Source organism: Mizuhopecten yessoensis, unplaced genomic scaffold, assembly GCF_002113885.1.
Source record: "Mizuhopecten yessoensis strain PY_sf001 unplaced genomic scaffold, ASM211388v2 scaffold4121, whole genome shotgun sequence".
Lineage (NCBI taxonomy): Eukaryota > Metazoa > Mollusca > Bivalvia > Pectinida > Pectinidae > Mizuhopecten > Mizuhopecten yessoensis.
Window position 1 is genome coordinate 393,184 of NW_018405386.1, and position 24,598 is coordinate 417,781.

At 34.7% G+C, this 24,598-nt stretch overlaps 1 protein-coding gene across 1 annotated transcript; it reads right to left on the minus strand.

Annotated features, from left to right (window-relative positions):
* Positions 1-695: 695 nt before the first annotated feature.
* Positions 696-24,285, minus strand: LOC110448542 (glutamyl aminopeptidase-like). Its single transcript, XM_021494830.1, has 19 exons — positions 23,034-24,285; positions 17,259-17,400; positions 16,615-16,752; positions 15,269-15,389; positions 14,858-15,012; positions 13,685-13,798; positions 13,286-13,420; positions 12,286-12,351; positions 11,059-11,124; positions 10,116-10,291; positions 8,634-8,716; positions 8,308-8,453; positions 7,249-7,452; positions 6,922-6,995; positions 6,356-6,460; positions 4,107-4,277; positions 3,280-3,420; positions 2,020-2,101; positions 696-1,473 (listed from the first exon to the last, which is right to left on the minus strand). Exons 1-19 carry the CDS (start codon positions 23,681-23,683, stop codon positions 1,324-1,326), a joined length of 2,919 nt encoding a protein of 972 aa, XP_021350505.1. The 5' UTR covers positions 23,684-24,285; the 3' UTR covers positions 696-1,323.
* Between the last annotated feature and the right edge of the window lie 313 nt (positions 24,286-24,598).

The window sequence follows — 24,598 nt, forward strand, 5'->3', positions numbered from 1 at the left end:
GAGACAAAGCGAGAGAGACAAAGCGAGAGAGACAAAACGAGAGAGACAAAGCGAGAGACAGAGCGAGAGAGACAGAGCGAGAGGGAAAAAACGAGAGGGACAGAGCGAGAGAGAGATAGAGCGAGAGAGACAAAGTGAGAGACATTAGCGATAAAGAAGACAGTTAATATGGTCTCTGAATAGAAAAGCATAATGTATTCGATATAAAGTTATAAGAGTCAAAACAGAGATGATACATTTGCATAAAAAAAAGTTTTGTGTAAAATAGGTCGATTGATGAGGGTTAGAATAGTGTGATTATGCCTGGAGTAGTGGATGGGAGTCAAGGATTAAATATAGATAAGAAAGGGTGACGACGATTATGGAGGAAAATAATATTATAAAAGGGTTATAGATGGGTTTCTATTGGAACACTCAGTTTTGTAATAATCTCTAAAAAGAAGTACGTGATATCATCGAATAAAATATCAAAACTTCCCAAAACAGATTTTATTGTTTCCCTCCATTGACAAACGATGAGAAACATATGCAATGTAAATAGCTCTAATTAATGTAATCTTGAATTAAAAATGGAAGGAAGGGAACACCCATATACATTGGGCAAAAATGCCCTGCGTCATTTTTGTGTCAAAGTTTATAAAATGCCGATGTATAAATTGTTTGAAATAAAGATACAAAACAAAATTAAATTTCTTTCATAATTGTCATTCTCAATTTCTTTATTTCATATTTAATAACGTTACATTATGGTTCGATAATTTCTGGTTTTTCACACATTAATAATAAAAAAACAAATATAGGAAGTGCGTCATATACAAGGCCACGTTTTCGTTAAGTACATGCTTTTTTTACTTATATTTTAAAAATCTTTTTTTATTATTTTTATATTATTTTATATTACCAAATATCTGCGTAAGAAAGCTTCCTGTAAATAAAATAACATTCATATGTACATATATACATCTATTATATTTACAGCTAGTCTAGTACACTATACATAGAACACGTCAGTTCTATCAATTGCATTTGATATTTTGAAAAACTGATTTGAATACTTAAGGTCGTATGAATTCTATTTAGATTCATATACATGTGGGTTGTATCAAAGGATCGTACCAATGTTATTCCGTATACCAAATTTTTGTAATTCATCTAGTGAAACATAGAGCATTTTTGTTTTTTATTCCATAACGGCGGAGTAATATACCATATTATGATCGATAGTAATTTGACTTTGCTGGATTCTGTTATTAAGAAGACTCTGAATACTGCAATTTCTCTATCATTTCTCCATTGTTGATATAAAGTTTATTGTTCCTCCACTCAACACGATGTCTGACGACATAACCACTCTGTAATGGTCGATTGGTGGCGCTCCATCCATGCGATATTCCTGCGAACCGTTTCCAAGGATTGGTCACGTGATCTTGCACCGGCTCCAGCATCCGGGTTTTTTCCAATGAACTCGAGCACCTAAAAGAAAGAGTATGTCTATAATGGAATCGCCGATGAAATAAATTAAAAAGAAAAATAAACTCTTAGCAAATATTTCAAATTAATAAAATCTAAAAAAAAGTAGTGTGACATTAAAATATCAAAATGACGGTAATTCAAATGTTTTGTTCATATAATTTAAACATGACACTTCTGCGTCTTCATTTTTCCGGACGCTCTAATACCTAGGCTATACTATGGACATACTAAAACTAAAGTACGCAGAGCAGTCCCGTAGAATATTTTTGTATCATTTGGTAAATCGTGCAAAACAATTTAATAAGGCCGCGGAAAAAGTTAAAACGAGTTGTTTAGTTCGGAAGGGGATAACACCCATGGTAAAGTCCAGCTTTTAAAGTTCAATAATCTCGGTTCATTTTTGCATATGGAAATAGTCATGGGGGCTGTTTTTTATATTTTTTTAATTAAACATATATATAAATGTACATTGATTAGCTCGGGCAAACAAAAGAAGTCGTTACACTAGATTAACATGTAATAAATATATAAAATAAATGATCTTACCTCCTCAAGCTGAAATTCTGTATTGAAGGTCCTGATGACGCGTGGTATCAGTCTCCCCAACGACCGGGAGTATAGAGTGAATCTACAAGTATGACATAATACCATGTATATGATCTTCAAAACAAACAACAATGTTTGTACCTATTATCACACGTTGGTTTGTCTGTATGTTATGCCAGATGGAATCAGTTATGATATTATTATTTTTTTTCAATATTCCCTTTACATCAAACACCGATTTAACAAAAAGTCCCGCATTAGTCTCACCGTACTTATACAATGTATGCAGAGTGACATACAATGACAATGGATAACAGTAAAATGCCTTGGCGGTCTCATTGGTACATTTTTTATCTTCTCTTTTACACCTTATTCAGCAGGAATTTTGATTTGCCTGATAGTCTTGCTTCTAAAATGTTTGATTACATATATATATATGGTAGTGTGTATGGTAGTATGTATACGCTCTATCTGTTGGTGGTAAATGTCCTGTAGGCGTGCAACTGATATAATAATAAAATAATAATAATATTTCGAGGTTCTTATATAACGCTTTATCACAACCTAGTTCGTAGATTGTCTCAAAGTGGTTCACAAATGATTATCCGTGGTTATAGGGCCTTTGCAACTTGTCAATATCTTTCTCAACTTCATGGGGAGCATACAGCCGGATCTGCCATTTCGGCGCTAACAGCTAGCATTCAACAATTCTAGCACTGCCCAACCACGTACTCATTTACAGCTAAGTAGACTAGAACAAGTGGAGTATAGTATATAGTGTTTGAAGATACAACACAGTGCCGTGCCGTGACTCAACCCTTCGGTCGCCATTCTACCACTAGACTACCGTGCCTCCTATGTTTATCACTTAGTCACATCGTAGGACAGATTAACAATGTAAATCGCTCACGTAATGTTAGTTTTGACACGTTTATAGGTGATTTTTTAAAACTTCGATACATTTACCTGACATTTTAGTTATAAAACCAACTCATTCAAAAGACAGAAGTTTATGCAATATACTTTTCTCTTATTGTTTCAAATACAGTAATGTTTTGTAACTATTGAATAGCAGGTTGGTTTTATTTTATTAAACGTTTCTATTAACTGCTTCGGTCGTTTAACGGCGTGTGTAATAGCAGGATAGCCTATGTAAACTCGTATAGCTAGGTCCATAACTATATTGCGCCCATATTTTTCATCATCTTATTGCTTCACAAACTAGTAGCTCTAGAGACAAAGTCCATATTCGTTTCATACCTGCCAACGAGATAATCCCAGTTTTGTCTGACCCAGTTCCAAACGAGACTCCGGCCGACTGGATTTCCGGATATATAAATAAGAACGGCGAAGAAGTCCTGTGACCTTACTAAGGATTCATTCTTTGTCATTCCAAGGTACCTGTATAAATAAGGGGAAGTAATTTTGATTAAACGAACAACATGGGTTAACTTATTGAACGATTGGCTGATTTTTATACGACAAATCCACGTCATTTGTCGTCGCGATGTCAAATTCTTTAAATGAACAATAGACCCACAATGATCAGGTCTATTTATAATGTAGTGATCAATATTTGTTCTACCAGCTCATAACGGTCGAAACGTAAGGTGTGCCAACAAAGATAGTGATGTATAAAAATGGTAGAAGGGAACATAAAAAAGCATACAGGTCACTTAATGCAGCTGATGCAGCAGATTATTTGTTTTGTTTCTTCTGAAAAACATAGCCACGAAGATACAGGGGCCAACATGCGTGGCATTTAGTTAAAATACAGAGAGCATTAATGGGTTGTGTGAATTAAGTAAAACGAAGGAACCAAAAAAGGGACGAATTTTCATATTCAAAAGTCCATATAATTAAGGTTCCCCCTTACGTTTGACCTTTAGAGCCCCCGATACGTCCTAAGGATGAAATGGCCATATGGTACAGTGAATATGTGTACTTTGTTTGATATTCTGCGTCTAAACTAACAAATATGTGCTTCATTTCTTCCTATTGCAAGTGGCTATTTTTCATAATTTATTCTTTTATTTTTTATATTAAGTATGAGAAAAGTTTATGGAATAATAATAATCGAACGTTACCTTGACAACAGCCATACTTGCTTCGTACGAGAAAGACCATACAGCAGCTTTGTTTTTTCCTGAGGGACTGTTTCTGTAGTGTATTTCTCCCACATAGCGTTCCAGTCCTCATCTGTCCCAGCATTCTCCATACCGTATCTGTACACCAACTGGCGAAGATTTGGTGGGATACTGAAACCAATGTAGATAGTTCAAGTTATCACGGTATTCAATAGGTGCTTTATTAATTGATACTATCAAAGGCATACATTTTCCTTTTTCCAGTACACATGTACATATATGTATGAACATGTACCACAACTTGCATACTTTGGACATACAAGAAAGACGGAACACCGTTTTTCAGGATATCAACAACCCCGAAAATGTCTATTAAGAGTCAACCCTGTTAGAAAGACCACCTCAACTATAAGCAATCTTATCTCTTAAGAGACCGCCATTTTATCCTTGCAAATCACATGTTGTTCAATAAGTTATCCCAAAAGCAACGTAGCGGTCTATGGAAAGACATTTCTGTTATTACTAGAGAAAGGACAAAATACCACAAAGGAACCGATAATACTTCGTATAACTTGAAACTCTTGAAAGATATTTTGTTACTATTTAGGATCAACAAAGTTAGGCCCTCGGGGTTCATTATGCACGAGCTTAATTATGTACTGTATACAGGAATGTTATCGGGTCAGTTATGTTTCACGATTTTCAAGGTGAAGTGTATTTACAGAGTACGCTTCTTATCCATTACCATTTCAGAATACAATAATATGTAGATTTCTTCATTAAAGACAGCTTTGCAAAATCAAAGCTGTTATCGTACATTGTATATATGACAAATCAAATATTGATACCTATACTTATACTTTTTATACACAACTTGCAATAGTTTAAAAACAAATAGTCCACAGTAAGACATAGCCTCGCGTCCTGGAGCCCGTATTCATGAAATTGTTCTCATGCTCAAACTTAAATTCTGTGTTCAATTCAAATGTCTTGTTCCCTTGGTTACGCTATATTTCTTCAGTGACCTGGCAGAATTTCAGGGAGGCCAAAAGCTTAACATATTTCTCAATGTTTGCACTTGCCTTTCTTACCGTGTTGAATGATATGAGAGCATTGTCAGAATTTGGCTTGAGCAAAGATTCTGTGTTTGAGCATGAAAATTGTTTCATTAATACGGGTCCTGGTCTATCCTTACAGAGCTTTAAATCCACACTTACGCTATTTCGGATTGGCTTATGACTGTTATTTAAGTAATACGAGAGAAATCTTCAGAGAAACCACAAGGCAAACATTGGCACTGTTAATATAGGAATATTAATACTAATCTTGAGTAATAAATAAACATTGAATGAGTATTTGGAGAAACCGGAATTATGTTCTCGCCTATCTGCTTGCTACTGATCTTAAAGTGTCTCAGCGGGCGATATACGTTCTATATATCGTACACCCATTCAACAGCTAGATACTATTGATGGGGACACATAAGTATGCTTCCTATGTTTTTTATGTTTGACTAGAACATATTTTAAGCAAATGAAGGTAAAGACCTTAAAATAGATATCGAACCGTAATCCTCCTTTCAGGAAACAAGTTTAAATTAGCTGTCAAGCCAGTTCTTTGCATCAGGAATTTCGATAGGGATGTGCCCTGTCTACTAATAACATATACGTATGCACGGTTGTCGACAGAAGAGACTATATTTTACACTGAACACATTGAACAGTTGAAATATCTAAAATATCTAATATCTTAATAATAAAGTCTCGGATCGTTGTTGACTGACATACCACCATGGGCTTGACGGCAAACAAATTGAAGAGTAATTTATGTGGTGCAAGGATCACCTGCTCTTCCAGAGAATCTGCTTTGAATTCAGTTCTTTTAGTATTTCCTTTTCTTTTAGTCTCTTACCCATTCTGGATGCCTATTTTCTGGACAATTGTCTTTGTTCATACTTTAACTTTTATCTATTTACGCTATTTAATTTCATCTGATGTTTCAAATAAGTGAAATCGTTTCACTAAAGTTAAAGGAACAAAGGAGGAAAACAAGACTGTAAATCACAAGCGTTCCGCGACAAAATTATTTTTACATTATTTTTCGAGGAATGACGATCGTGAATTACTAAAATATATCATGGTTATTAATTTAGAAATATTTATAAGAAGTACATATAGCGGTCGTTAATTCTTTTGCGAATTAAAATTATCGTGAAGAATGTAGTTAGTATGAATTAAAAACAATCTTACACTTGACCATTGTCCAGCCAAGCCCTAAACAGGACAGTTGCGTTATTGAGGCAGTCTGAATCAGAATGACCACATGCCAGGGCAATGAGGTTCGTTCGCATCAATCTGTGAATTAACATGGTACATGTATTTGATTATACAAGCAATAAGCATGTTACATCATATCGTCTAGAATGTCATTAAATATAGATGCTAAATAAAAACGAACATATGCGTATATCGGTATACATGTCTCTATATGTAACATACCAGCTACACTTCAGTTACACAAAACTAAGTTTGACAAATTTTATTGCATTATCGATCAATTTACTGTGTATAGCGTGTATATTTCCACACAAAATAACACAGTACATTACCATAATTATAAGATACTATTTTCGTTATTCTCGATACTTTTTGTCAATATTTACACATATGTCCACACCTGCGCAATTATTAACATTGTTTTATATATAACCATCAGTGACGAATAAACACAGTGATCTCCACTGAGAAGTCTGTGAGGCGTAAACCGTTATTGTGTCTGTATATAAAAAATAAAGTAGTACTTATATAACACTCACTTTTGCAGGTGTGAACCAGTATCTGACCATCCAAGCTGCTCCAATGCCGGCTTTGTTTTCATCACGACATATTTCTGTCCAAAAGAAGCACATATATATCATTACAAAATCGATTATGTTCGACTGTTGTCAGCAATATGCGATATAGATGTTTGTTAAAAAAAATGGATCGTTAACCATACTCCGTTCTCGTAATAGGTTACCCTCCATTTGTATCTTCGTCACAAAAAATAGGTCATTCAGGTGTTATAACAAAGGTTAATGCATAAATTGTAATGACTTCCAAATGTTTGAGATATCCCTTATTTATTCATTTTTAAAACTTACCCTCCATGCCCCGTAAGATCCACCATATTGAAACATGGACGAAATGTATGCGAAAGCAGTGTAGGCGCTCTCCCATGGTAGATGATTGTGTTCTTGATCCAGGTACAACGTCATACTAAGTGCTACGTCATAAGGCAAATGGCCCGCACGCGCAAAATTAAGAGCGTCGTTTATCAGTCCAGCTTTGTCAACGTTCGATAACTCCTGAAAATCGACAAAACCAGTTCACCTTTTACAATGGATCAATTGTTTTCATATCCCATAACATGTTATCATTATTGTGTTTTGGGTGGATGGTGCAATATGGTGAAAGACAGCGTTTTCATATAAAAATAGTATTTTCATTTCAGTGAAATTTTTAGAAGCAAGTAATAAAAGAAAAAAATGAAAACAACAATAACAACAAACATTGTTCATTAATAGCAGGATGCCAAAAGTGATACTAAAGGTGTGCTTACATGTAATTGTTTACAAAAATAAAATATATAATCAGATATCCAGCAACAGAATAGCATCCAAAAATGCAATGATTTAATAATTGTTTTTGAGAGCAAAGCACCATACTAACAGAGTATCATAATGTACTTATTAACATGACTGTCAATGTTTCTGATAACAGTAGATATCAAACTGGAATGTTCAATAAAGGTTCTTTGTACCACTGCCAAAACATACATTAGAATGCTGCATGACTATAGCTTTGATAAATCATTTCTTAAAACAAACCCACAGTAAGAGGAAACTTCAAAGGAAGAAACAAACTAAATAGCTAAAAAGGAATAACAACGTTTTATGTTAAGTTTTAGAAGAGACAAAAGGGAACTGGGCCAAAATTATTTTCATATCCTGCACCTCCGAACTCGTTATTGCTGCTTTTATCCACTGGTCATCGAGAGACATATGGCCCAATAAAATTTCAAAAACAAATATGGGAGATCAGTCAAGATCAGAACAAAACCTCTGTGGAATTATCTAGTTTTTTCCTTGCAGTGAAACATGGAAACTTATAGTGTTACATTATATTCTTTTGACGGAAGTTTTAAAACGAGCCGTGCTCACCTGCAGTCCTCCGTTCTGTAACATAGTAGCAAACCTCATCCACAAGTTCGGTGGGTAGTTCACTCTGTAAAATCCAGTCTGGTTCACATTGAATTTGAACCATACTGATTGGTTCATTTGCGGACTCACACTGATGTCAAATTCAACTGGAAAAGTAATAAAATGTTAGTATAAATAACAGAAACACAGACAAAAAGAAAAACACCAGTAGGCACATTATATAATTTGTTCACATGATAATGCATTATTAGACAATTTATTTATCAACCATCTGTATTTCATAACACTTAATAAGTGAATGTAACAACAATCGGTTGATTACTTACCGGAATCCTCGTTTTTCGATATCCACACAGGACTTCCGCTTCCGGTATTAGACACGTGATCTAGATGTATGTACCATTTATACCTAAACAATCATACGATAAATAATAAAACTTGTTTTTCTAATGCAAAATCCATATATGATTGTCTTTTCGCCATTAATTGAGAAACACATTTTATTAATTGTTCATAGTGAAATTTGATGCAAGTTAGCTTCCGTGAAGTAATATCTTTCCTTATAATCAGTTTTATTATCCAGCTATTGACCAAGATTTGACAGGCATATAAAAAATGTTGATGGATTCTAAAATACTCAATATTATTGATAAATCATATGTATTTTTGATGAAGTTTAAGTTAGTTATTTCGCATACATGTAGAGTATATAGTTCAATCTTAAGAACACTTTGTGTATTGATTGTAGACATACACAATCAACTCAGCATATATAGTTGATGACCGCTAAAGCTATATGAATATATTTATATTAAACCTCTTTTTTATTGTGGTACGTTAAAAATGAGTTGTTTTATACGAATGGTTTCCTTGGGTATTTCCACGGAAGTATACGAAAAGTCAATTTGTAAAACAACAACTTAGGTTATCTACCTGATACATACCACGTTTGTTTCACTTGATCTACGTTTTAGACAAAACATGTCAACTTAGCATAGATCAATATTAATCCTCGGACGGTAAATAAGGTAAGCCTTTAAACGTTTCGATAGCATATATTATTCTTAACAGGGGTCAGGGCCGCAGTGAATAAACAATGAAAATAGTTAAATGATATTTTTTTTTTTAAATGAATAGAAATCACAGAAGCAAAATTAATATAAAATCAACGAGTTTAGTACTTCAAGCACAAGTTTTATGATAAGGCCCTTGAACTCCGTTCATACCTTATCATATGAGCCCATTACTTCTTTTAAAACAATTAGTAAAAAAAACTTGTATGGCGCCTATAAGTTTCATACAGGAAAATAACGATAAATCTGTATGCGTTGTTTTTACACGTGATGGAGTTTTGACAAAAGAGTATAGATATAACTTTAAAAGTGTGAATTCAATGTACTTGGAAATATTTTTGTGATACTGGACATATTTTAAGATTTTAATGGGTTAAAAGGATTTATAAAAATGGCATTGTTTATTCTCTGCGGTGCAGTCCACTACTTGTGAAAAACCGATTGCTACCGAGAACGTTTATTAGTTTCGCTCACATACCAGTAATAATACTGATCAATGAAAAAATCGTTTCCAAGATGACACAGCGTATTTCTGTCCCTTGGAGGCAAAGCAAATATTGATATATTCATCTTTAGACAAATAGAATCAAGAACAGAATCAATTAGTGTATAGTACCTGTATATCTTAATTAAACCTTTACTAGAATGTTTATATATATATATATATATATATATATTCTATTATCTTCCAACAGTTACAAAATGTATGTATCATATAGCTTTAATTTCACTTACATATATGGAGAGTCGGTAGCATTATACTGCATGGAGTTGTCGGCAAGGAAGCGTCTCTGTACAGCTGTGACCTTGTTCTCGGTATAGCTAAAGGTCAAGTCGACATAAGGCAGACCCATTTGTCGCGTCCATGTGTCCATGACTGCCTTAACCGAGAGGCCGGCAGCTTCGTCCGCCTGATAACATAAAATTGGCATACATCTGATACCAAACAGGAATACATAACTTCGTATCAAACATATTTGAACATGCATAACAGATTGTATGTTGCTTACGCTTATCTGTTAATTTTGAAAGTGTAAGCATGAACCGCGTTAAACGTCCTGTTAAAGCATGTTTCTGGTTTTACTTTGGCGTTGTTACCTTGCTTATAAAAGCTTTTATTAAAACATCTTATATACAGACTATATAAAGTTAAGAAATCATACATCACATATTATTAACCATAATGTTACACACCAAAATGTCTATTGCATCAATAACTAAATAAGGTCGACAATATTCTCACTAGAAAAACATGGGAAATCATGCGACCCAATCAAAACTGTCACATGAGTCTGTATATATGTTTACTTAGTACGTTTTATCACGGAAACAAATGGTTTCACATGTTAATTCGTCAGACAATAAAATGGCCTATACAGGATGGACCAATCTGCTGAATTATTTATAGATAAATTTGTATACTATTTTAGTATAATGAATAAACAGTTAACTTAAAAGCAAGTTAACTCAGGTCTGTCATCGGAACTCATAATTATAACAACAGAGGAAACATCAAAACAAACTGGAAAACACAATGGTTCCCTGACAAAAAATATATAAATAGACTAAATCAGTTTCATTTGAGGGCGACTATTTCCGTTACCATATTTGGCCTTCGTCAGGTTCTCTCCGCTTTTATAACGTTAGGTGCGTACCAGGCACACATTCTATTACTCACCATGCCTAAAGCTGACCATAGGTCATCAGTTCTAGCATTAGCCCAGGCGTACTTCTTCAAGTATTTCTGTAAAAGAAACCTTTACCCATTACCCGTATATCAAACAGTGTGTTTTTGACAAGAATAAACAATTTGACGACAACCAGATATAGTGAAATGTTAGTCCTTTGTGTATTTGGAACACATGTACCATTGTTTGATGTCGAAATGTTGAAATGGTACTTTGGGCTGGAGGCCCTATTGTGCAAATACACCTTTGTTATTGTTATGTTATTGTTAAAATACATATAGACGGTATTCATATTTCTACGACTGATAGTGATTACATGTCTATATATTACTTCATTTTATATTATAGGAATAGGACAAAAAAAGTCTCAGATCAATAGTAAGGTACTGTAGAGTTTTAAGCAAATTTACAAATGTAAATAGGCTGTCATTATCACAACATGATGATAACTAAATTGTGGAGGGTGATACTGGTATGAAAATACGGTCAAAAACATTCCTCTTGTACACTTGCTTAGTAAATTGTGTAAAATTAAGTACTAACATTAACATCAATATGATACCTTTGGAACACAAAGTAGGGTGATTCGTATTTCAAGGAAGGGAGATTGGATTTTAAGTAAGGAGATGTTTTTGCTGCATCAGGGCCTTACGTCGTTTATTTAACAATCATCAGTTTTTACCAAATTTTAAGGTAAAATAACACCTTGTATGTTTTCAAATCCTCTATTAAACAATCAAAAACTCAACATTACCATGGTGGGGTTTTGCAATGAATTCGACATAATAGAGATATCAACAAAAGTTTAACCAAATATAAGCAATAAAACCGAGACAAAAGATAAACACAATAGGAAAATGGGTAATAGTATAGGTTAAACATTAAACTAAAATAATACTCAATTTTTTACAGCTTGTTCAAACAACTGTAGCCTGATCAGAAATAATCCCAAAATTGGATTTAATTCTGTAGAACAATTTTAAACTAATACCCCAATGGGTGTTTTTCAAGACTATGTCAAATGCTTTGCTAAGATTTTAGTTTTCATGAAATATTCGTATGGAGTAACCTCAATACTTAAAATGTTAAATCTTTGAGAACAAAATCCATTCCAGAAAGAATTCGTTGTTATGATTATTTGTCTACAAATACATACTTACCCCAACACCCAGAAAGAATTCGTTGTTATGATTATTTGTCTACAAATACATACTTACCCCAACACCCAGAAAGAATTTGTCTCTGCCCATAATTGACTCAAGCATTCGGATAACACTCGCTCCCTGGAAATACAAAATGTGAAATGATACCAACTGATCTACTGTTTAATATATCTATATAATATTAAACAGATTTTGTGAAAAACAAAAGGACTGCTTGCTATTAAAGTGGATGTGAAATGTAATGAAACATGTCATTCTTTGTGGCAATCCAGTTTTGTAATAAGCCATTATCTATTTTTTAGGTTTTTGAAGAAACATGTAATTTGAAGTACACGGTATAATAATGCAACATATAACTTGTTGGGTTTTTTTCGCCTTAATATAGATTTTCTAATAAATTGCAAGGAATCTGATGACCTAACCTCTTCTTCGTATTTAAGATCAAATGAGTTACTTCCCTTTATCCAAATATTGGAAAAGCTTTCGTTACTTTTCCAGTAATTCTTAACGAAACATTAATACCACCAGTACAATATTTTTCAAAGGTTCTTCTTTTCGTGGATTTACTAAAATGGTCTATTTTTTGTGTATTTCAAGTCTAGTGGCCATGAAACAATGTGCTGGAGAAAGAATAAATGAAATTGATTTTAATTTCCAAAGTTGTCCTTTCGAGGAAATTAGAACCTCGCGAGGACAAAACTGTACAGTAAGTCCTTTAATAAAGCAAAACAGTTCCCATCATAGTTTGTGTCAATAATAGGTAGCCAAATTCAAGTGAACTACAGTTACTTTTCCTGCTATTTATATACCCTATCCAATTATTTGAAAGAAATGAAAACTCTATTGATGTAGATTCGAAAGTAGACCAGTCCTATACATCACAAATCAGCCATGTTCCGCTGGCTAACACACATAGGAATTTGAAGCTTATTAACATTAAAATGCAATGAGACGACTTTAATTACAATAAAAATGTACCATTCTTCACTAATGCTTAAATTTTGAAAATCGCTGGAAACCAATAATAAAATATGTTATTATTGAGTACAATTACCTTGCTATAGGAAATGCTATCGAATACTTCGTTGATCTGATTGGGGCTTGTAACCTCGACGATGATTGGATGAGAAGCCATGCCAGAGTCTGTGAGCATTACGGGCTGCGCATCTTCTGTCACAAATTGTTCCATCTGTGTCGGATGAAAAAGTAGTGATACATTCTAAAATGGTTTTGTTTTGTTTGGTTTGTTTGTGTTTTACGTCCTAACAGAACAAGACCCACAGCCAAGGCGTTTAGTTGTTTTGTTTTAGCACGTGCCTTTTTGTTTTAGCACATGATTTTTAAGTCACGATGCGTGCATCAAATGCAACTGATCAACCGATGAAATGAATGAGATTTATTGTTGGCTGTGACAGAATGTTATATTCCCTAATATAAATTCAAATTATCATACCATGTCCCATGACGGTTTGAAGGAGGCAGCCCCAAGGTACTCCATGAAGCTAGCGAACCCCTCATTGAGCCACAGGTCATCCCACCAATCCATTGTTACTATGTTACCGAACCACTGGAAAACATCAAGATGTTAGTTGAATTGAACATGAAACTGCTTCCAGACGACAGGTTATGACATAGTACACAGCAAAAAATGTACAACATTGCTTTACGATTGGTTTTCTTGTAATCAGCATTCATATTGCCTATATTTACATTCTTAAAACAGTAACCTATATAATACCTTTATTTAAATGATTACAAAAAGTATAATATGGAAAACAAAAAACTCGAATCTAAGGAACAATCGTGTTTTTTTTCAGTAATTCTGATAACCAATTTCAATCACTTTGTATAGTTAACCAAGTTAACAAAGCGACGTTATGATAATTAATGTCACATTGATACGCATATAAAATATTTGTATTACAGAAATAGAAATACACAACTTAAAGTTGTTTCTACTGAAGAACAAGCCATTCGGATTGATATGTCTCGCCTGTGCCCGGCTGTGACCATCAATGCACATGTCAAGTTTGGTTCGTGTAGCACTTGGACCATGAAAGGTAGGCAGCATCCAGCATTTGATGCATGTGCTGAGATGTACTACCTACGATGGATCTATGGTCTAACTTTGGATGGTCTTGTTCTGTACTTATACTTTCAGTGAAACTAACACAAAAATTCAATATCGACGCCACCGCTGCCGGAAAAGCAACACCTTAGTCTCGCTTCCTCTACTTCGTGGCGGCGAGACTAAAAACGTTAAATGATATTCACGTCCAATTTTGGGTTTTGTATACACACTCTTCACGGGAAATCTATGACAAGAACCATCAACATATTTTCATTGTTCAGAGTTTCTATAGTCATTAGTTTGTAGTTCTTAACACAGTGTCATACAGTGGCATAATGCATCCACGTTCTCGTTTAATCTAATTGGATGGGATAAACTTTGTGACATCAGATAACGAAAACTCATATTGAAACACCATGCATATTAACTATGAACGTGATAATGTATGTTTATATTGAGCTAGTTACCAGGTTGACGTTTTTATCACATACAAAGAAGTACCTAATACACGACTGTTATTACGCTATAGATATATAATGCATAATTATAGTATACCTGATGTGCAATCTCGTGCGTGACAACAACCGCTACTCGTTGCTGATTGGCTGATGAAGCCTCTTCCGGGTCAAAGAGCATATTGGTTTCCCGGAAGGTGATGAGACCCCAGTGTTCCATAGCACCGGATATAAAGTCTGGGATCGCTATCAAATCTACATATGAAACAAATTTACATATAAACGCGTTAAATTTACCCTAGTTACATATCAATGAATTGAATACGTTTTATCAAACGCTCTTTCAGTTGATAGTGAAAATGAAGTTAAGATTAGTCTGCATTAAAATATTGAAATGTGACGTGTAATTTTACATTTTGCTGCTCGTATAATAAAACAAGTTATAACAATTCACTTTTACGTTCTCACTGTTGTACAACTTATTAAATTATCTAAAGATGACCAAACTGACCTTGTTTTGGTAGGGGATAAGACACGTTAAACAGTTGTTCATACAAGTCCATGGAATGTACAGCAATGTCAAGTGAGAACTTGGTCTGGTTCACTCTGTCTGGGGTGGCAAATGTCCTTACCTACAAGTGTAGATAACGAAAAGGGTGGTTTCGACTACAGGTGCGGAAATAGGTCTTCATATTAAGGACGTATCATACATTTTAATAGATAAACCCCTTCAAACATCATCTTTTCAAAAGAATTCAACAATCGGATTTGAAACCAATCCTGTTTAAACTCAATCTCTTTTTTGCGATAAGCTGATGCTTATTAATAAAGATTTTAAAGATGACTAATTCTTACACAAATTACCGATTAATATTTTAAGAAGCATTGTCTAGTATTATATCTGGTCTATATCTGAAATCACATATGATGTTTATTGTTGTGGTGACATTTTGATTTGAATATAAGACCAGATACTTCAGCATATTCAACAATTTTCATTCCATTTTATGGAACGTATATCAGAAAAAATATTTAAATCTATGAGAGAGTGAACGAAAGGATTGTTTCCCCATTATACACAAGTGTTATATAATTTTACCACAAACATCTTTCGGCACTCCGATCTACAGAGTGTGTGTTGTATACATCATTTTATACTGAGTCAATGGATTAAACGGATTTAGGGAAAATACAAATAAACCTTGAAATATATGAAGGAGAGTGATGCATTTATCTGCTCATCTGCATTATATCAATTCAAGCAAATTTCCAAATGTGTCAAAACTTGATGATAACGAGGCATGAAAAATAGATGAACGACTTTTTTTTACGATGAACGACATGTAAGAATTTTCAAAGATGCTTGCAATCAAACTCGCCAGGGCTTGGTATAACAATAAGTTTCGAAAAGTATTATTGACTGTAAATAGATTGCGTTCTCCAATTCATGGGTCTGACGGACACCTGGTCTCGAAAAAGTTGATTAAAACAGAGGATGTTTAGTTTACAATTTAAAGCGATTAAACATATCGAGTCGTCGAAGCTGTAACATGAAATTGACATACGAGTTTACGCTTGAACGTTTACATTTGTATTAGTTTGATTAGATCGTACATACGGGTATGTTTGATGACATTAATATGAGCATGTTCGGTGAGGATAGTACATACGGGTACGTTTAATAACGTTTACATACGGGAATGTTTGATGACGTTTACATACGGATACGTTTAATAAAGTTTACATACGGGAATGTTTGATGACGTTTACATACGGGTATGTTTCGTGACGTTTACATACGGGAATGTTAGATGACGTTTACATACGGGAATGTTCTCGATGAGAATTTATACATACGAGAATGTTCGATTTGGTCCTCGACTCGAGATACTGGAAATCACAGACAATGAAGCAGACGAGATAGGTACTCATGTCGACCGATCTCTGGAAGGACGTTATCCTCAGGCTGGAGTCCTCGGACCAGGGCACTATCGTCTGCAATCAAACAATACATTTCAACAACCTTGAAATCCTAAATACAGCAGGCAAAATTATGCAAACCGTCTGAACATAAGATAGGCACCTTTAATCATAGGTACTGTTAATATCTATGTGGAATGCATGGCAGAGGTTTGTGATTTAACATTGGTATGATGCAGGGATTGTATTCTCATTTAAATGTCGGATCGGATAGCAACTTGTTCTTCGAAAACAGCAGGTCAACAATTAACTATTGAAAACAATTTATTACCACTTTCATCAACTCGGTGACACTTAACATTACATTTTGACAAATTGATATTTTCAATTTTGCAACGATAACAGTTCTTTTTAATTTTCTGAGAATGATCACTTTAAAATCCAAACATACATGCCTGTTGTTTTCAAATAAAAAGATTACGCAACAGTATTAAATTTCATATTTATTCTTAACTTCTCCTTAACTTTTGGCTCGATACCTCTGATGAGAATTAATTCATTATTTTTTCAAGCATACGTACGACTTCCGGCATGTTGGACAATGCTGTGTATCCGTCCTGGTGGACGAGGCGAATCGTATATTGTGCTTTGATATTCGGCTCGTCGAAGGAAGGGAATGCCCGTCGAGCACTGACTGGCTCGAACTTCGACGTGGCGAGGTACCTGTAAGGAAATGTATCAGGACGGGTCAAGTCATCTACTTTCTTTTCAAACGTTAAAGACATATTTTTAATGTCAACGACGTATTTGGGGGGAATTTTAATAACGGCTGTATTTTTACTTCACTGAAAATATATATTTCTGTTGTGCAGACTCAACATAAACCTTCAAACTCAAAAGAAAAGAAAACTAACTGGATAAAATGATAAATAGCAGTAAATTGTTAGCTTCATGTGGTTTTAGGTATCTTCCAACAAAAATGTGCTTTCTTTCTTCATATTGCAAGAGATTAGTTTATGCGACAATGTGGTCGACTTCTGGTAGACTACGAGTCCCCGAGGATGGCTGTAGCCTTGTAGCTGGAATTTGTTCAGGCGTACATGAAATAGTAGTTTAAGTGTCTAGTAACTGCTGTAGCCAAAGGTTGTGGAATTTTAATCGTTGTGAGGGTTTTGTAGGCATATGTTTTCTTTCTGCCGTGTTCTATTAATGTTCTGGACAACTTTGAACATAGAATTTTAAAAATAAATAAATTTGAAATTAATCTTGTCTATTTGTCATGAACTGTACGCACTTTATGGTATCTTCTTTGCCGAACTTACTGTTTTTACCACATATATAGATACATTTAGATCTGTGCTACTTCAAATTCTGCAATGGAATACTTCATAGGTCTGAGTTTGAGGTGTATATAACAATTTAGTTGTATCACAGTTATGTGTTAATAAATACAGAATTATCTCCCTCTCCTCCATAATAATCAACACTATTGTTTACATGGATCTTATAAACAGAAATGACGTCAAGTCCACTCCAGATATTAATGCGACATAGCTATCTGAAGACATTATTTGTCAATATAACGCCTGAACTGGGGAGGGGGTACAAAGGATGGGTTGATGATAGATTTATTGGTAGATGTAGCAATACGGTTCATCTTGTCTATACAAATGAATGTAAGAGACACAAAAGAGACTGCACCTAAAACGTTTGGTAATAGATACATGTGTACAGTATGCCAATAATGAATTACTCTGCTCAATTAGGCTGTTTCTTTCTTCTAGACTCATTTGAGACGCTAGGGGCCAACAAAAGCTTTTACAACATCCAAATTGCTCGTGCAAGTAAACCATGTCTTATACATGATTAAACAACATGTACAAGCTTACTCTAATGATATATGCTCCTGATGGGAAGAACATCATCTTATTAAAACAGATATCTGATACAACCTGGTTCTGAACGATCAATTGTCAGGCGACTGTAATTTTCTATAAATCGGTATTAAAATTGACGATAAAGACGTGTATTTAAAATTATTTAAAACTAAAACTACACGACCGTAGAATGGTTGTATTAATATATAATATATGCATTAGGCGAGATTTAATAGTATGTCATATGAAATTAAGTACATTGTATCATGATACTATTGAGGCTAGCAATGAATCATACGGGAAAAGTTTATTATGAACTTGCATTCCAGTGGACATCCTTTGATAAAAAAAAAAGGGCATTGTTTACATGTTTTCGAGCTGTAGTGGAAATATATCATCATGAAAATAGTAATTAGTAATAGAATTGGAAGCTAAAGACAAGTGATATGTCCTACTAGTGGGCAATACTATTGCAATACCAGTATATTGCATTATTTGTCTCACATGGTTTGCAATGCAATATGATTATAAAAGGACAATGTATTGCAATAATTGTTTTACAAATTGATTGTGAGTTTAAAAAACAGAATAAGTAAGATTTTGTATTTTCGATTCGTTCTTGCGTTTACCGTTAACTGTAAAACTGTTTAATAACATATTAAACACATTTGATCTGTCGGCGTTTTTATGCCAGATCAATCATAACGTACATGAATGAAATCAAAACAAAAGCAGATACGAAAAGATAATTAAAGGAAAACACAATGCTAGAATAACACAATGTCAGACCTCTTGCCATATGTCACTGTGGTGTGCTGTACCTTAACAGGACCTGACTAGATATGCATTATATGTAATATATACACATATAGTAACATACTACATGTATATCAATCAGGCTAAATTAACATATATGACAGACAGGGGTTGTTTATCTTAACTCTTCGTGTCATTCTGGTGGTATTGCTAAACGAACCCGGGGGTTAAAGTTGAAAAAGTGGTCTATTATACATGCAAACATTCACTTCGAAAATGAGATTAGATTTCTAGAGAAAATACATGAACGTGTGTGTATGCCCTAAGACATTCGATAATTGTAAACGTGTATGTTCATACATCGTTTCAGAGTTGTGTTTTGATGTCTGAATTGCTCATGGCTGTGACCTTGTAGCTGGAATATTTTCTGGAACGGTTTATATAAAAAACAAACACTTGATTAAGAATATATTACATGACGTAGCCAAACAAATATATATATTTAACGTCACGAAGTGTGCTATAAGCACCTTTTCCCTTTTTGCTGTACCTTCTACCTAGACATATGTTGTGAAATTCTTACTAGAGTATAAGACTACAATACACCTGTCCTCTGATGTCTATGTATATATAAATATATAGTAAAGTACATGTATAAGACTACATTGATGAATCTTAAATAGACGAATGGACAAATAGTGCAGTAAATGTTTGCTTTGTTTGGCTTTATGCGTTAATTTTTTTTCTTAGTTTGTATATCTGTTAAATACTTTGCTGTTGTAACTTTGTTTCCGCTTTGAGTTCGACAGTTGTTGTTTTGTTTTATGAACTTGGTATAAAATCTTCAATAAGATGCATTAGTTTGGAAGTATGTGATATCGAAGTTTAATTTTCTACAGAAACAATGTACGTATTAAATGTGTTACAACATTTCAAGACCGACTGGTCCCTTTGTCAAGCTATGACTGAGTGAGCGATTTGTATTTTTCACCTGTACAACGATGTGACGAAATTATATATCGCTCATGTCACTCGACCTGAGACGTTATGGTGTAGATCTAACACACACACACACACACACACACACACACACACACACACACACACACACCTGTTATGTCAGTATATGGTCATACAGATGACTCAGCTGGTGTCCCCCTCGTCTCATGTTCCGAGTTTTCCCGATTTTGTTTGCTTCTTTGATTTGTCTCGTTTTTTCTTGTTGTTCCCTTTCAACTATCTTGGCCCCCAATTGACGAAGTGACTTTGGGTTTTAGCGTGATCACTTCATGCAAATTTATTATTCTGGGTAGCGGATGTTTTGTGTGTGGATCAGCTGAATGTGAATCACTGATGTTGCTCATTTTCTCTACGTCCTTTTGATGTTCCTTCAGACGTGTACCAAATTTCCTCCTAGTTTCTTCTATATATGACTGCTGACAATTTTGGCATATAATTTGATATACAACTCCTGTTTTGTCAAAAATATCAGTCCTGTCTTTGGGGTGCACCAGTCTGGGGGGCTGTCAGTGGTCTCATCGGGGCTCTAAAATGGCGTTTCCTCATCATCCGGGCAAAACGCCTCAGATGTCACCTTCACGTAGGGTATAGTGACCCAGCCTTTGCTTTTGGTTTGGCTCTTATATCTTTTATTCTGTCTCGGTATTTTATTTTCTGTCTTTTCTTTTACAGCTCTTTTCACCTTGTTAATTGACCAGTCGGGGTAGCCACAACGGTTGAGTGTGTCTTAAAGCAAAGGACGTAGAGAAAATGAGCAACATCACATTCACCAGATCCACACACGAAACATCCGCAACCCAGTACAATAAATCGGCATTAACAGATCGCGCTTACACCCAAAATCAAATCGTCACATCGTTGTACAAGTAAAAAATACAAATCGCTCACTCAGTAATAGCTTGACAAAGGGAAAAGTCGGTATTGAAATGTTGCGACACGTTTTAATACGTACGTTGTTTGTGTAGAAAGACAAAGTTTGATGACAACTCGGTAAACACTTTTATATTGAACTGTGCTGTCGTTTCATACAAAACCAATGAAAACATAATATGGTAGCTCCTACTGTACTAATTTATAACTATAATCTATCATGCTTTTTCTCTGGTTGATAAAACCATTCATTTACTGAATACAAAAATCTACCATAATTCCATTTTTATACAGTGAATATATTTTCCTCATATTGACCTTTTTTATTGATTTTGATATTTTGATATCTAATTCAGGTTATCTTTAGTTGTTGCTGTTCACCTGTATTGGTCCGGATGTTTGAAACAAATAATAAAGTTGGAATAAATGGAAAAAGATCATAAGTTCACCTTATACCTCATCCAGGCATGCGTATGCATTGCATTTTTATATTGTTTATTATGATTGATCCTTTTTCATGATCAATTAAATATGAAATGTTATATCTAAATCGTAAATCAATCTTTCAGAATTAACATTACATACTGATATACGAATGCATCGAGCAAAGTCACTAATAGGTATAACCATCTGTTTTATGTTAAGACGGACACATCTCACACGTAAGTAATATAATTTGGCAGTACTGGTGTTTTAACAGCTTATATTGCAGAAACAAAATCATTACGTCTTGTACGTGTATTGGTGAACTTTGACCCGTTATTCGCTTTATCACAGCATTGTCAGCTTAACTAGTTGGAAATTTATTTTTTCGATGATTTATTTCAAAACAAAATATTTAAATTGTACTCATACATTTCCCATTATATTCATCGTCGAGCGATCTTGTTGACTGTAGTGTTTCTTATATTTATATAAATATATTATAAATTCAATATTTTAAAAAACAATAAGATGAAATTTTCTATTAACCGGTCGCTAGGATACCCATGCTTTGGACAACTAGGCCTATAAATGGAGAACTTACATTTACCCTGTGTATCTTTACAAACGTTTCTGTAAAGTTAGGTATATTTCTATTTATGCTGGAATTAGTCACAAACTGTTTTGACATGTGTCATGACGGTTACGAATCTGACATTAAATTATCATAAAAGATCGGTAAAATTACAGGGAAGTCTTTTTCTTGGAATGTGTGGGGTTATTTTTAGGCTATTGTTGTAATGAAGTTCTGAGAAAATGATTATATTTAAAACATCATTTACAATAGACACAACAGCGTTATACTACAACTATACAGGTTATATGTATAAATTGCAACTTCATCAGAGAAAACACACACAAAAAAGGTGGGGCATCGCAAATCCCTGAAAAACGGAGCAAAATGAGTTGTTCAAGAAAATTTACCATTTCCTGCGCCACATTTGGTACCAGCCAGAGGGAATCGTTTTTCACAAGTATTCTATACGTTAACAATATATACTTAACAATAATTATAGGACATGTTTGAAGAAATTATTACAAAGCTGACCAAACACGGAGCGCTCCATTGCTAGGTAAATATAAATCAATGTAGACTAGAATTATTTTTCGGTACCAACATTCCATTTGCACATCCTATCTAGTTTTGATTCATAATGATATTCAACGTCAAAATAAAAAATTGAAATGTTTGTTCCTCGTCCTATAGATTTGAAACTTTTAAAAAACAATCAAGATTTAGTCGCCAACAACCTTTCTAATACCACCCCAAAATATGCGGAATTCGAAAAACCTTTTTTAAAACAATTGGTTGCGGGAGGATGAATATTCACAAAATTATGGTTAACTTACCTGGTTTCCCCCGTGATCGAGTTGACATATCGACTCTTGTAGAGTCCAACCATGGACCGGGTGAGAGAGCCGTCGTACTGCGTCTCTAGGCGGACTACAGCACCACTCAGCAACGGGGATACAGTCTCGATAACCCAGAATTGGTTTTCCGCGTACGAAAACGTCCGTTTTATTGGGATTGTAGCTCCACTTGAATTATTCTTGAGCATTGTCTTGGTGATGTTCATGTAGTAATAATGAATCAAAATATACGACGTATCCTTGGTGATGCGGATTTCTACAGATTCGTTCCCATAAAACCATCCGTTTCCGTTATATATATCCGGGAAAAGTGTGATATCATAATGCACGGGTATAATATAACGCGGGAGGCGCAGATTTTTCCACGGTTCACTTTCGAAGTTCGGTACTTCCGTTGTTGTTGTGGTGGTAGTGACTTCAGATCCGGTGTTTGCACCACTCTCTCCCTCTACGTTTGGTAAATTGTCACATGACCTCGGTGGTGCTAGATACCACACAAGGACCCCTACAACGATCGGAACCACTATTAACAGAACCAATAGCAGGTAAAGAATGCGTTTGTTTAAGCTAACCTTACCAGTTTCCTGAAATTCACCATCGTCCATCGCGCGAAACTTTTGCATCGCCATGTTTTGAATGTCCAATTATGAAATGCCGAAAAAAAGTAAGAAATACAACTCGAGGCAAGCTTAAAATCAGCAAATATCGCCAGAAATGACGTTTTTGAGGTTGTCGTAATGCTCCAGAAAAACCAGCTCTCTCTTGCAAACCCCAGAAATCTGGTAATATAAAGTAGGTCACTACATCAGCACAGTAAGAGGTGAGTACAATGTATATTGTTTATAACGCAAATCGCAATGGTCCGTCCTGCTGGTAATAAATAGAAATGTTGTATATAATAATACTCCAGTGTGTTAGTGAGGTAGTTCTTGTCCATTCAATGGCTATCGCCTGAAGCCTACTCGATGGAGACGACTGAATCACACATGGATAACCCTTCCACTCAACCCTTCAATAATAACGTGTAACAACCACACTGCGAGTGCTTGATACGGAGACGAGAAGGGCCTCTCCGTTGATAACTTACTCCTCAACCCACACCTTGACAGATAAGCAACGGGGATGTGATGTTTGATTTACGGGATTGCAGTAACTATTGTTTACATATGGTCCCCTTCTCGAGTTAGCCAGTGTCTGCACGGTACGGCGAGCGTATCAATGATGTACACATATAAATGAATTACCACTGCCTTATAGTACCACTCACTACGTTTCTTCGTTTTCACGAGTTTTCAGTCAAGATATAAATTCTTCATTATTTTATGTTCAGCATTTCTTCAAAAAGCGAGTAATTTGAATTCCAATACATGGTATTTTGAACACAATAGCAACAGTTTAATTACATTTTTAGCGGCGTTGCTATTATCTTACTAATGTATGCTAACAATTCTTGCATCCAAAGTCACGTTAAAACGTATCAAGTACGTACACCTGATGGGATACTGAACTATCGCCATTTACAACTGTTCTTACAAATGGAAATA